Source organism: Rhododendron vialii, chromosome 8a (assembly GCF_030253575.1).
Source record: "Rhododendron vialii isolate Sample 1 chromosome 8a, ASM3025357v1".
Taxonomy (NCBI): domain Eukaryota; kingdom Viridiplantae; phylum Streptophyta; class Magnoliopsida; order Ericales; family Ericaceae; genus Rhododendron; species Rhododendron vialii.
The window spans coordinates 32950935-32965071 of record NC_080564.1 but is presented as its reverse complement, the minus strand read 5'-3'; the positions used below and the strand labels follow the sequence as shown (position 1 = coordinate 32965071).

Below are 14137 nucleotides of genomic sequence, written 5' to 3'. Positions count from 1 at the left end.
AAAATAATTAGTGGTATTGTATTTTGTCAATTATAACTATCGTTTACTGAACATTCCGATTGAATTTTTTTTATACGACACGTTGTGGGTATGAAAATGCCAATTTATGGTGTTGTCATAACAAATTTGGTTATATTACTGAATTTGCGGTATGGTATTTTGCTAATAATAACTATCGTTAATTGAGCATTTCAATTGAATTTTTTTATACGATACGTTGTAGGTACGAAAACGTTAATTTATGGTGTTGTTATAACAAATTTGGTTATATTACTGAATTTGAGGTATGATATTTTGTTGATTATAACTCCCGTTAATTGAACATTCTGATTGAATTTTTTTATACGACACGTTGTGGATATGAAAACGTCAATTTATGGTGTTGTCATAACAAATTTGGTTATATTACTAAATTTGTTGTATTTTAGACATGTGTTATTACGGAATATTTTAATTAATTTCCTTTGGTACGACACATTGTGGTAAGAAAACGTCAATTTATGGTTTTGTCATAACAATTATGGTTTGTTATAAAATTTGTGGTATTTAAATATGTTTTCTTTTGATATGACACGTTGTGTTAAGAAAATGACAATTTTAGGTGTTGTCATAATAATTGTGGTTATTTTCTAAAATTTGTGGCATTTTACAAATATTTTTGGCTTGGGTATAACAATTGTTGATTTTGGTACGACATATTTTGATTTTGTTACGGAATATCATCCGAGTCAAAAAAATTTGGTATGATTCATTGTGGTAAGATAATGCCAATTTATGGTGTTGTTATAACATTTGTGGGTAACATTATTTAATTTTTGATATTGTATGCATATATTTGGTTAGGGTACAAGTATTATGGATTTCGGTACGAATAATTATGGTTACATAATAACAATATTTTTTAATTATGGGTAACCTGCTAATGACCTGTTCAATAGGTAAATTTTAATGTACAAGTCGTAACTAGAATCATAAATATGCATTAGAAAACCAAAAATTGGCATAATGAAAATCACAAATTGTCATAATTTAGGCATACGGTATATCCTGTGTACCATAGCTTCCTCCCACTTACAATATCTCCAATAAAGACAAAGAGGCGAACTTATGTGGAAATCCTAAACGTGAGTCTCAAAATTATATCCACACCGACAATAAAATTCTGCACCAGTGATTGTTAGAGATTTAGATACTATGGAGTAAGGCTCCGTTTCATAACACCTTCTTAAAAAATAAGTACTTATTTCACATTTTTAAACTCAAAAATAATGTAAATAAAAAATTATTATTATTATTATTATTATTTTTTGCACCATATAAAAGATATCGATAAGATCTATCAAATAATATTCATATTGCTAGGAAAATTATTTGTGTAAACACATTATTTTTGAGCTTGAAATTTTCTTTTTAAAAAACAAGTACTTATTTTAAGTTATGGAACGGGACCTAAGTCGTCTAAGGGTGGAGCAGAAACCAAATCAGAAATAACACACACAAAAGAAAAAAAAAACCCAATGAAAATTCCACTCAAATTGCTATCCAACACTGTCAATCGCCGACACGCTTCTGACAGAAGAGAACGAGACGCCGGCAACCTTTGCCGACGGCCGAGTCCTCACTGTCATGGGCAACTGAACGCTACTCCGGTGTTAAGCCCTCGCCGTCAATTTACTCATGCAGAGTACGACACTTTATACCAAAAAAATACGTACTCACAAAGTACTTACGTATTTAACATTCAAACGCTTCACATTGCACGGTCCACAAAGTGAAAGTTCTCCATCTCAAGATCTTTCTAGAAGTATCAGCATCCCTAGACCCCTCTACGACCACTAGAAACTTTTTGACCATCCTATTTTTTTTTATAAAAAAATAAAGAAAAGGAATTACCGTAGTCTATATATAAATTCCACAAAATTTCCTCGCAATTCCACAAACCCTTCCGCAAATCTCACGTTAAAACCCCTCCCCTTCCACTCTCTCTCCTCGCATCACCCGTTTCCGTCTTCAGAAAACAGGAGAGAGAGAGTGGGAGAATCCACGACAACCTCGACCAAGTCGTATTTGGAGTTCCAGGAAAAAAAAAAAAATCTCTGATACTGCGGCGGCGCACTCGATCACAGGTACGATCTCCCTAACCCTAACCTTCTCTAGAACCTCCAGATCTGTGTCAGTCTTGATTCGTGTACCGTACTGTTGAATTGGTTCGAGGAATGTGGTTTTACCCCAACGCTCGGCCGTTGCCGAATCTAGGTTTAATCATTGAGATTTAGCAGATCATTACCGCGGCAGCTTGTTATAGTAGAAGTTAGTGATGCTTAAGTGGGATTTTGTTGGTTAACTAGCAGAAGGATTTTTTTTGGGTACTTAACTGAGCTAAATTTGTCTTGTTTTTGAGGTGCATGGACGCCTCCGTCCCGTTTTGTTTGTTTTTTTTACGGAAAGTCGTGCCGTTGTGACGTCAAAAAATGATGTGCTTTTGAGAGTAGTTTTCCGACTATTTTGCCCGTCCGTAGGTGCTCATTTACCCATTGAGATCCTTAGAACGGTGCGAAAACATAAAAAGTTAGTTTGGGAGGTAGTTTATTTTTTAAGATCAAAGGGACACTCTAATCCCGTAGAGAGTACATAAAGGGACAGAGGGAGTAGTTGTGTTACGTGATTCTCCCTTTCCGAGACTACTAAAAGGGAAAAAAATTATGTCTTTTCTTGACAACTATTTAGGTTAATCTTGTTTACCGACTCTAATGGCAAATTGAGTGTGATAGTGGTTGGTTACGGACGTTACGGTTCATAAGTGAGTTATTAAGGGGCTGTTTACAAATAATTAAGCTGGCTTTCCCTGCCTATTTGTCTTGCCCTGGACTTCCCAACAAACCCTATCCCTTTCTCCTTTCTCCTTTCTCCGCCGTAGTGGGTATTTTTGGAACACCGGGGTGGGGTCGGGAGAGGCTGTGTGTGTCAGAAGGGGTTCCAGCAAATGGCTCTTTGGCAATAAGCCAATAAGCCTTAGCTTTTGGCGGGAAAGCCAGGTGAGATTTTTTGTCCGAACAAGGCCTAAATAGATTGAGACTGATTAGTTAAAATCATGTGTACTTGTGTAAGGTTTGTGACAGAACTACATTGCAAGTTTGCATTGAATGGGACCGTTGTCTCAAGAGTGAAAAGCAAGCACAAGCGATAGAAAGGATAGTCCCTCACGAGTTCACGTGGGCTAAATTTGTCTTGTTTTTTAGATGCATGGACGCCTCCATCCCGTTTTGTTTGCTTTCTACAAAAAATCGCGACATCTTGATGTAACAAAATAATGTGCTTTTGAGTTTTTTTTCTCGAACAGGTCAAAAGTTATTTCGGGAAGTAGTTTATTTTTTACGGTCATAATGACACCTGTCTCCCGGAGAGAGGAAACAAAAAGGGACAGAGCAAGTAATTGTTACACGATTTTCTCTTTTCAAGACTTACTGAAGCGGGAATATCTAGGGTAGATATGTTCACTGACTACTATGGCAAATTGAGTGTGATAGTCATTGATTAGGGTTGAGATGCGATTTTCTAAATAGATTGAGACTGATTAGTTAAAATCCTCTGGATGTACTTGCCTAAGGTTTGTAACGGAACTACATTGCAAGTTTACATTGAATGGGACCTGTTTCTTCTTATGATCACCTGGTGCAGTTGTTAAAAAGGGAAAATATATATATATATATATATATATATATATATATATATATATATATGTATGTATGTATGTATGTATGTATGTATATATATTTGGCTTCATATCGTGTTTAAGGCGGTCCATGTTAATTGGAAGTAATAAATGGCATTTTATTTTGTTTACTTTCAGGTTGTCACTTTATCTGCTCGGAGTCAATTGATTTCGTGTGCCCAAGCAAAACCTTCTTTTGAAAATGAGCGTGGTTGGTTTAGATTTTGGGAACGAGAGCGGCGTTGTCGCCGTAGCTCGGCAAAGAGGAATTGATGTTGTTCTAAATGATGAGTCGAAACGTGAGACTCCAGCTCTTGTATGCTTTGGGGACAAACAGCGGTTCCTTGGAACAGCAGGGGCTGCATCAAGTATGATGAATCCAAAGAATACAATTTCTCAGGTAAAGCGTCTGATTGGGCGTCAGTTTTCAGATCCTGAGCTGCAACGAGATATCAAGACATTGCCTTTTGCTGTTACCGAAGGTCCTGATGGATACCCTCTAATTCATGCACGGTATCTAGGAGAATCAAGGACGTTTACACCAACTCAAGTATTGGGAATGGTGCTCTCTAATCTTAAGAGCATAGCGGAGAAGAACTTAAATGCGGCAGTTGTGGACTGCTGTATTGGGATACCAATTTATTTCACGGATCTCCAAAGAAGAGCTGTTTTAGATGCAGCTACTATTGCAGGTTTGCACCCTCTCCGGTTGATTCACGAAACAACTGCAACTGCTTTGGCATATGGAATTTATAAGACAGACCTACCCGAGAATGACCAACTAAATGTTGCATTTGTTGACATTGGCCACGCGAGTATGCAAGTTTGCATTGCTGGGTTCAAGAAAGGCCAGCTAAAGATTTTGGCCCATGCATTTGACCGATCATTAGGTGGTAGAGATTTTGATGAAGTTCTGTTTCACCATTTTGCTATCCAGTTCAAAGAACAGTACAAGATTGACGTTTACCAGAATGCCAGGGCTTGCCTCCGGCTTCGTGCTGCTTGTGAAAAGCTGAAGAAAGTTCTTAGTGCAAACCCAGAGGCACCTCTGAATATTGAGTGCTTGATGGATGAGAAGGATGTTAGGAGTTTCATCAAGAGAGAAGAGTTTGAACAAATTAGCATTCCAATTTTGGAGCGCGTGAGGAAGCCATTGGAGAAGGCTCTTTCCGAAGCTGGACTGACGGTTGAGAATATTCACTCGGTTGAGGTTGTTGGTTCTGGCTCTCGTGTTCCTGCCATGCTCAGGATTTTAACAGAGTTCTTTGGCAAGGAGCCTAGGCGGACGATGAATGCAAGTGAGTGTGTTGCCAAAGGCTGTGCCTTGGAGTGTGCTATTCTCAGCCCCACGTTTAAAGTGCGGGAATTTCAGGTAAGGATGCCTCTTGTTGAATTTAGTGGCTTATAATTTTTTCCTCTTTGTGGGAACTCCCACTAACCCACTACATGTTTTGCTGAAGGAGGGCATTCTATGTTCTTAAGAGTTTTTCCTCTCAACGTGTATATTAATTCATTGGTATCTCATTTGAATTCTATTTGCGAACTTTTGACTATCTCTTGTCTGAGTTGCTCCATAGAACCCCAACCTCTGTTGCGGGCATGCATGATCAATTGAACTTCACTTCTCTTTACCACGTACCTGAAATTTGTAAAGAAATAGATGAGCAGAGAGAACAGTCATATGTGAAATTTGGGCTCAACATGGCATTGACGCCAAATTGAGGCTTTTCTTTCCTTTTTTCTTACAGAAATTCGTTAATTTTTAAGCTCACAAGGGACTCATTCATACTGCACAATTAGCTATGCATATTGTCATTCTTAACATTTTGGTATTCGAAGAATTAAGTACGATAAGTTACTTAAGGTTGGCTTTGATTTCCTTGAAGGCCTGACTCTGAAGCTCATGTTAGATTTAATTAAACTGCATATTATGTGGCATGTTAATGAAACTTTTTCTCCTTTTGTTTCAAGGTCAACGAGAGTTTCCCTTTTCCCATTGCTTTGTCATGGAAAGGTGCTGCTCTGGATACTGAAAATGGAGGTGCAGATAATCAACAAAGCGTTATTGTCATTCCGAAGGGGAATCCAATTCCTAGTATCAAGGCCACGACATTCTCTAGATCAGGAACCTTTACAATAGACGTCCAATATGGTGATGTCAGCGAACTGCTGGCGCCTGCTAAGATTAGCACATATACGGTAATTGACCCTGTGATTTTGGAATAGTATTTAGATCATCTCCGAAGGTGAGGACTTTATAGTTCTTTGAGGTATTTTCCTTGACAAAGATGTCTGTGTTTGTCCATAGATTGGTCCTTTTAAACCCACGAAGAGTGAACGGGCAAAATTGAAGGTGAAAGTTCGTCTAAATCTGCATGGCATTGTATTTGTCGAGTCTGCCACGGTAAGTCTTTGAAGAAGTTTTCGTTTTTCTTTTTACTATGGCGGTGAATTATGGAAAACTGACAAATTGTTTGTGATTTTGTTTGATGTTCAGATGTTGGAAGAAGAGGAAGGTGAAGTTCCAGTTGCAAAAGAAGCTGCTAAGATGGATACAGATGAAACTCCAAGTGACTCTGCTCCCTCGGCTACTGAAACTGACATTAATATGCAAGATGCCAAATTCGATACTCCAGGGGCAGAAAATGGTGTCCCAGATTCTGGGGACAAGCCTAGTCATATGGAAACAGATGCTAAGGTAATTAGGAGACATTTCCCATACAATAAGCTATCATGAAGATTTGCATGCTGGCTCTCAAATTGGTTTTGTTGTTGTTTGTTTTATCTCTTAAGCTTTTATCCATTTAATATTTGGCTGGGTTGATTGGACACTATAATGATCCTCGCATTACACCATTTACATTAACTTGTCCGTGGACACGCAGAGTTCTTCAAGATCCAGTAGCAATTTATATCCCAACCTTTCTGTAACATAGAAAAGCTGTGTATCTAGTATCGGTATATAAATGATTAGGAGCGAGCAAAGGAATAATTATCTCTGGATATTCCCCTTTGGTGCTAGGGATTAGGCTTATGGTCTTACTTTTTCCTGTAGGCAAGATGTCTGAGGTGACTATTTGTCGTCATGTTCAATTGATGATTTTATTCCTTCCCCATCTGCATTCACAACCTCAAATTTGCATGGCCTTCAACCTGACTGTCAGCGATCCACTTGGTATTTGTATTTGTCTCCATGTGTTGGTCTAAACTTCTGGCTCCTAAATATTGCAAGAATGCTGGAGAAATTCAGCATCCGCCTAAGCGGCAGTCACAACTGCTAAAGGACTTCTTGGTAGCAAATCATCTACTAGAGGCGTCAGTGGTGGGTCACTGGGGATGTCACCTGGCCTACACTTCTGGATTAGTCTCCTACAAGTTGATTTAAATATCTTCTGCTATGTGATGGGTTTTGGACTCGTATCTTTATCCATAACCTAGATGTTTCGCTTTCTCTCAGCTTTGATTTCTTCTTTTCAGTAGTTGTTTTTGTTTCCTTTATGCTTTTCGGTTCTCAGTACCTTTATTCATGTTAAACTTTAAATATGAATATATGATAACTAAGTCGGTCTTTCCGAAGAAGTTGGAAAAGCATGCAGACAGATAGCAATAAGCAAGGCACTTGAAGGTCGAATTCTATGGCCTTAGAAATAAGAATATCCTTCAAAGCACAAAGCTCACTGAGCTTTAAGGAATTAAAAACTCTCTTAAGAAGGAAAGTCCTTCAAATTACAAAGCTCAAGTAGGCAGAAGCTAAAGGAAATAAGAAGTCTGTAGTATGATGATTGATGAAATACATGCCTGTTTTGTTTTTGTTACCTTCTAGGCTGGCCCATCGCAGACTTGCAGTTTTGAAGACGGATTATTGTCTTCTATCAACTTTTATGGAAGTAGTTTTTGGATAACAAATTGCTATATGAGTAAACCATTATTGCTTTTTACATGAAATTATGTTTTCCTCTAATTTTGTAGGTAGAGGTTCCAAAAAAGAAGGTCAAGAAATCTAACGTTCCTGTATCTGAGATTGTTTATGGAGGAATGGCTCCTGCTGATGTGCAAAAGGCAGTGGAAAAGGAGTTTGAAATGGCTTTGCAGGATCGTATTATGGAAGAAACCAAAGATAAAAAGAATGCTGTGGAGGCCTATGTTTATGACATGAGAAACAAGGTATTACAATGAGCTCCTCAAAAAGATCCTATGAGAAGCTTGAATATTTTGAACTCACCAGTTTCTCTATTTTCTCCAGCTGCACGACAAATACCAGGACTTTGTTATTGATTCGGAGAGGGAAGAGTTAACTGCTAAACTCCAAGAGGTGGAAGATTGGTTGTACGAAGATGGTGAAGACGAGACCAAAGGCGTTTACATTGCCAAGCTTGAGGAACTCAAGAAGGTTGCTTTTGTGTCATTTGGTGTTTTTTTTCCCTCTGATTTAATTACTAGGTTTGTATATCTTACTTGGAATTTAAAATCGGTAGCAAGGAGATCCTATTGAGGAGCGATACAAGGAGCATACTGAGAGGGGATCGGTGATTGAACAACTTGTCTATTGTGTGACTGGTTTCAGAGAAGCTGCAATGTCAAGTGATCCTAAATTTGATCACATTGACTTGACAGAGAAGCAGAAGGTGTGAGATCTCTCTCTCTCTCTCTCTCTCTCTCTCTCTCTCACACACACACACACGTATGTACGCACGCATGCATAGATGCTGCCGATATTGGTTTTAATATTTGTTTTGGGTTGGGTTGCTGGTAGGTTATGAATGAATGCGTGGAAGCAGAAGCTTGGTTAAGAGAGAGAATGCAGCAACAAGACTTGCTGCCCAAGTATGCTACTCCAGTCATCTTGTCAGCCGACATTAGAAAGAAGGCCGAAGCCCTTGACAGGTTCGGTATTTTTATTTGATGCCGGTGGAAATGTGTTTTCTTTTCCTTCTTGTTTAGTCTTTCTTAAATTTTCAATTTAATGCATCTCTGTCTGTGTCTGGTGCATCAGTTCATAGTTAAGCTGGTTCCAATATAGTTAGGACCCGAATATGCATACTATCTGTGGTCCTTCTGTGGATCTGTGGAAAGAAAGTTTTCTGATTCTCATATCGACATCATCTAGAAACAGACAATTCTGTGTGATAGGATAGGGACTGGTAATGAAACTCTCCTCCCCTCCATTCTCCAGCACACGTAGCGACGGGAAGTGTTTTGGAGTCTGGAACATCAACCGGAATCGATGATCGAGCTTTACTGAACTGATAAGGCTCGATGGGTTCATATAGTCTTTGGTACATGAAACATCGATGTAGTAGATATACATGTAAATAGGTAAATCTTATCCAGATAGCCATTATGACCCCCTTTGGCTGCAATTTTTCGGTCTTTTTTGGTATTTTCTCTTAATTTTTATGAGATTCGGGTAAGATTTTTTGGGTTAATTGTTGATTATCGGTTGTCTTGATGAGATGAATCTTAAAAATATAAAAATATAGACCAAAGTCGGAAATAGTTCACTAAAGACGAAAAAAGTTCGGAAAAGATGAAAAAGATAGTCTTTTAGTGTGTTTAGTGTCTTTTGTATGAATGAATTGATTGGAAATGTCAGTAGTTAATTTCTAGATGTATTGAATTAGACGGACTTATGTAAGAAAATGTTTTAACTTGGTCTTGTACTTGTCCTTCAAGGTGCAATGACTGCTTGCCAGTAGTTTGTCATGATATTGATTTAGCAGAATTTGTTATAACAGGTTTTGCCGGCCTATAATGACGAAACCTAAGCCGGCCAAACCAGCTACAGCTGAAACTCCATCACCTGCCACTCCCCAAGGAAGTGAGCCACAGAGTCAGGGTCCGAGTGAGAATGATGGAGATGCCAATAATGAGGTGCCACCAGCTGCTGCAGAGCCCATGGAGACAGAAAAGTCCGAGACAGAACCGGGCTCTGCTTAATTTAGTAAACCTACTTATTCTTTAGTGTTCGATGCAGGAAAAATTTGTGTCAATTTGATTATATTTCTGAGCCTACGAACTCTTTTGATGGACCATTGGTAAAGGCTACAGGGAGGTTTTGCTGGTGAAATTGTTTGGATCTGTAAAACCATCTTTCTGATTTTCGATGGTGTGTGTATTCTATCATTATAAAGATAGATGTCCCGAATCCAGTTTTCCAAATGCGTTTGTAAGAGTGACATTAAATTTGATTTCATCTTGCATTCTGTATTTGTTGGAAGAGAGACCTATTCTCGACTCTTACAGGCTTTTTAAGTGCCATATTTTTGTTATGGGTTATGTTTTCGGGGTTCATCCCATGGTTGGATTTATGCTACTGGATTTTTCTTCCCCTTTCTATAAATCTTGCTTTGTGGGGAGAATTATTGCGCTCCTTGCTGAGAGGTCAAATTTTGTCAGATGCAAGATTTGATTTGTAGTTTTCCTAAAAGAGTCTTTTGTTGTTGGTTTACTTCTTCGCCGTATAGGGCTGTTCCTTGAGTTGTTATGTATTGGGATTGATTTACTTGTTGCGGACATAACATATATTGCTTCGTTACTTTTAACGCTTTGAAAGTGTTCTCTTTTTCTCTTGCCGTATACAGACTATGCTATGGTCTATTTATTTTGCAGTTGTGAGGTTTTCTTTGCAGCGTAGATCAAAACAAGTTGTAGCCCCCTACGTGAATATGGCCACTGACAAGCATAAAACCAGGTTGTAAACAGTTGAAAATGAAGAACCAAATTGTAATGACTGGGTTTTTCGCTGAAACTGATCATGTTGTACTGCCACTGGAAATACATCGTTGGGGAAATTAGATTGTTGACAAGCTAGTTTCGAATCGAGTTTGATTAGTACAGATTCTTTCTGTTTGAAAGATTGTTGACAAGCTAGTTTCGAATCGAGTTTGATTAGTACAGATTCTCTCTGTTTGAAAGGCTCTTTAAATAGATTGCTTTCCGTTGTGGGCCCCACACCGCAATTTGTGTGCATTTGCTGCGCGGATATCATTTCTGGTTATTCTAGCCTGGAAAGATCATTTAAGCTCCGCCCATTTATGTCCGCCTAATATTCTTTCTGTTGTGCGTAGCCCGTCATTAATTTGTTGTGTTGTGTGACTTGAAATGGTGGACAAACGTATATATTGCCACTTTTGAATTTATTGTGGTCTGTTGAGAGCTGCCATGAATAACTACAATGAACTAATTAAGATTCTAAAAAATAAAAATTGCCAATAGTGTAGTTTTTAGATTTGGACCATTGTTCACGGTAAGTACATTAATTGATAAGTTATCGGAATTGCATATGATGCATTAGCACAACAAAAGAGTGTATAGATATCAATTATTGCTTACGAATTATTACGAGATTTTGAGTATATTCATGTTACCATAATAATGTATAAAATACAAAATCAATGTAAATTAACTTCGTTGACTAACTACTTGTGATTAGGATATCGTTTTTTTAACATTCTAAGAAATGCACAAGTCAAAATTGATGTCATAATTGTTTGACTAGCCAATCGTGAATTGTTGAAGACGTACCGTTGACCATATATTATTTCTTAGTTTGCGAAAATTCTCCGTAGCTTATTAATTAAGAGTAACGTTTCTTGTCATTAAATTGATCCCTTCCAACTTGAGTGAAGGTGACACCTCGAATCCTCATCACAAACACATGTACTATGTGTTGGTTTAATGATTTATTAATTAATGCATTTGATTAATTTCTGTTGGTAACTTGGTTTGCAAGAATTCCTATAAGAGAGCCAACTAATGAGAGTCGCATAGGAATGAATTTGGTGTTTTTTACACAAACATAAGCCAAGGGTATTGTTGTCATTTGGCTTATCAGCCAACCGATTTTTTTGAAACTGGCGTTAATTGAATTCCTCGGCCCTAGAAAAATACAAAAGAAGGCGTTTTGGGTCAGTCTGTTTTCTGGTTCCATGTCCCACGGTCCCACACCAAAAGGTTTCTTAAAAATAAAAGCCTTGTTGATTTTAATTTACCAGAATTGATCTTGTTCGTCAAAAAAAAAAAAATTTATAGTCACTCACGCTACCAAATGTGTGAAAAATGGTTAAGGGTATGGATCTAGCAACATAGATCCGCCGTAAATTTGTTTAAAATTTTCTAATTGTATGGATCTTACATGTATCATGTGAGACTAATGTGTATCAGATGATCTCAATTATATGTATATTTGTTTCACTATATGTGTATCTGTAGCATTACTAAATTTGATACGATTATGTGGATAGATCTTAGAGCTTCATCGAATGGTTTCCGGCTCCAATGTCCTCCCCCTCCCCAAAAAAAAAATATAAATAAATAAAAATGGTGGAGAGGCAATTGGATATAACATTAATCTATTTTAATTTTCTAGAGTAATCGTAGAAAATTCAATCTCATGAGGTGAGCTCTGTGAGGGATCAATTGCTAAGTCACCGACTAGTGAATCACAACCGAATTTGTAGAAAGCAAAGTACGAGAGGGTGTCGATAGCACGCCTCAAATCACTTGGTAGTGACCCAATGGGCTTGAATATCTATTTAAAATGCATTCAACGGTTTATGTCATCTAAAGCCCAGAATATTATGGGTCCACGCACGTATTCCTTGACATGTGCCATACGTGTGAACTAATCAAGAGAGAGAGAGAGGCCTTAAGTTTGGTGATATAAATGCATGTGTTAGAGAGAGAGAGAGAGAGAGAGAGAGAGAGAGAGAGAGAGAGAGTGTGTGTGTGTTTTTGAAAGGGACAGAGGAGGCAAGTTTCACACCAGCAGGTTTTTTTTTGGGTAAATTCACACCAGCAGGTTGTCAGCATCCATGCATAAAAACCGCATTTTGGTCTCTCAAACTCATCTCTGGACTTTTTAGAGAGAGAGAGAGAGAGAGAGAGAGAGAGAGAGAGAGAGAGAGAGAGGACTCAGAGGAGAACCAGGTATGTTCGCACGTTGTCCATTCTTTCATATCATCTACGATTCAGTTTCAGAAATTCACTGTCCCACTGTCCCAGCATTTGATCTACTTTTTTTTTTTTAAACAACCGGAATTCGCATGTCTAGTTTAGCTTGTTTGCAACTTGAATAATTTTGGGGCCCTGAGTTAACAACCGGAAAACCCTTCAATAGTCCCAAGATTTGAAATGTTTAGCCTCTATAGATTCAATTGGTTAATGAACGGACACTGACCCCAAGCATTTCATCTACTGGTAGTTGACACTTGTTTTTTCAGCATTTGAAATTCACACCTCAATTGTGTTAAATTCTTTGTTTTGACATACATTCTCTATTTCATTTTTGTGACACCCAGGCAAGACATGGAAAACTCATCGTTTTTTAAATTTCAATAACTAGATATTCGGGACAGTCTTTGCTTATATCTTGACTAACCATTTTATATTTTTGTATGCTTTCATTGAAACGTCAGCAGTTTATACAAACTTCAATTACCACTTTTGAAGTTCTGGAGATTTATCTTTTGAGTCCGCCAAATTGAGTCTCCTCACTTTCATGTAACAATCTAAGAAAGCGTATTTGAATATTGCAGGCTAACTTGTGAGTTTACTAATTAAGAAGACAGAAGATTGTTTGATTGTAAAATCTATTTATTTATCTAATGGTTTTTTTGATGCTTTCCTAATTGTGTATTTTATTTCTAAACTTTATGCAAAGTTATCTGAGCATTGATTCCATTGAAAAAAAAAATGAAAAAACCCCCCCGAGATGCTTCGATTATGCATAGATACCATAATCTGATTTACAATTCGCATAGGCAACCATTTTGTTATAATTCAATGCGACAATTCTATTATCGCATTGAGTTAGTTCGATCTACGTACACGCGCGCGTATAGATTGTTTTATGACGTAACAAGTGGACCTTTTTACTTGGTAGTTTATACTTTTGGATTCGATATAAAAATATTTCCATCTATATATATCTTGTCTGTCATTTATTTTTTGACTTTCTTTTGAGTACTGCATATCATTTAAGTCGGATCGATGATGGTCAATTTAAAAGTTATGTATCGAATTATGATGCCTTTATCAACTAGCTTTATCATTTCATATTAACATTTTAAGCCATAAGATAACACAATCGTAATAAATCTCTTACTCAAAGTCATAAAATATTTTTTTCTTTTAAAACAAGAAAAAAATGAAGTTTTAAAGTTTAATTACCAGAAAATGAGTTTATTTATTTATTTAAAACTTCTTCATGCAAACATTAATTTTTCCAGAAATTTCTATATAGTTAGCCAATGCAAGTACAACTAATTAATTAGACAACTTATTAATCTAGCTCATGGGACGCTATGAATGTCATTAATTAATGTTCTCATTAATCTGTTGCCCTAACATAAAAAGACAAATATTAATCACATGCTTCTGGTGTACATATATATATACCAGTATATATGGAAAAGAAAATCCTAT

At 37.3% G+C, this 14137-nt stretch overlaps 1 protein-coding gene across 1 annotated transcript; it reads left to right on the top strand.

Moving 5' to 3' along the window:
* Nucleotides 1-1761: 1761 nt before the first annotated feature.
* Nucleotides 1762-10006, top strand: LOC131335495 (heat shock 70 kDa protein 15-like). The gene is made up of 10 exons (XM_058370872.1): nucleotides 1762-2126; nucleotides 3851-5084; nucleotides 5684-5911; nucleotides 6021-6116; nucleotides 6210-6410; nucleotides 7682-7876; nucleotides 7956-8102; nucleotides 8188-8337; nucleotides 8466-8596; nucleotides 9448-10006. Exons 2-10 carry the CDS (start codon nucleotides 3915-3917, stop codon nucleotides 9647-9649), a joined length of 2520 nt encoding a protein of 839 aa, XP_058226855.1. The 5' UTR covers nucleotides 1762-2126; nucleotides 3851-3914; the 3' UTR covers nucleotides 9650-10006.
* Nucleotides 10007-14137: the final 4131 nt, after the last annotated feature.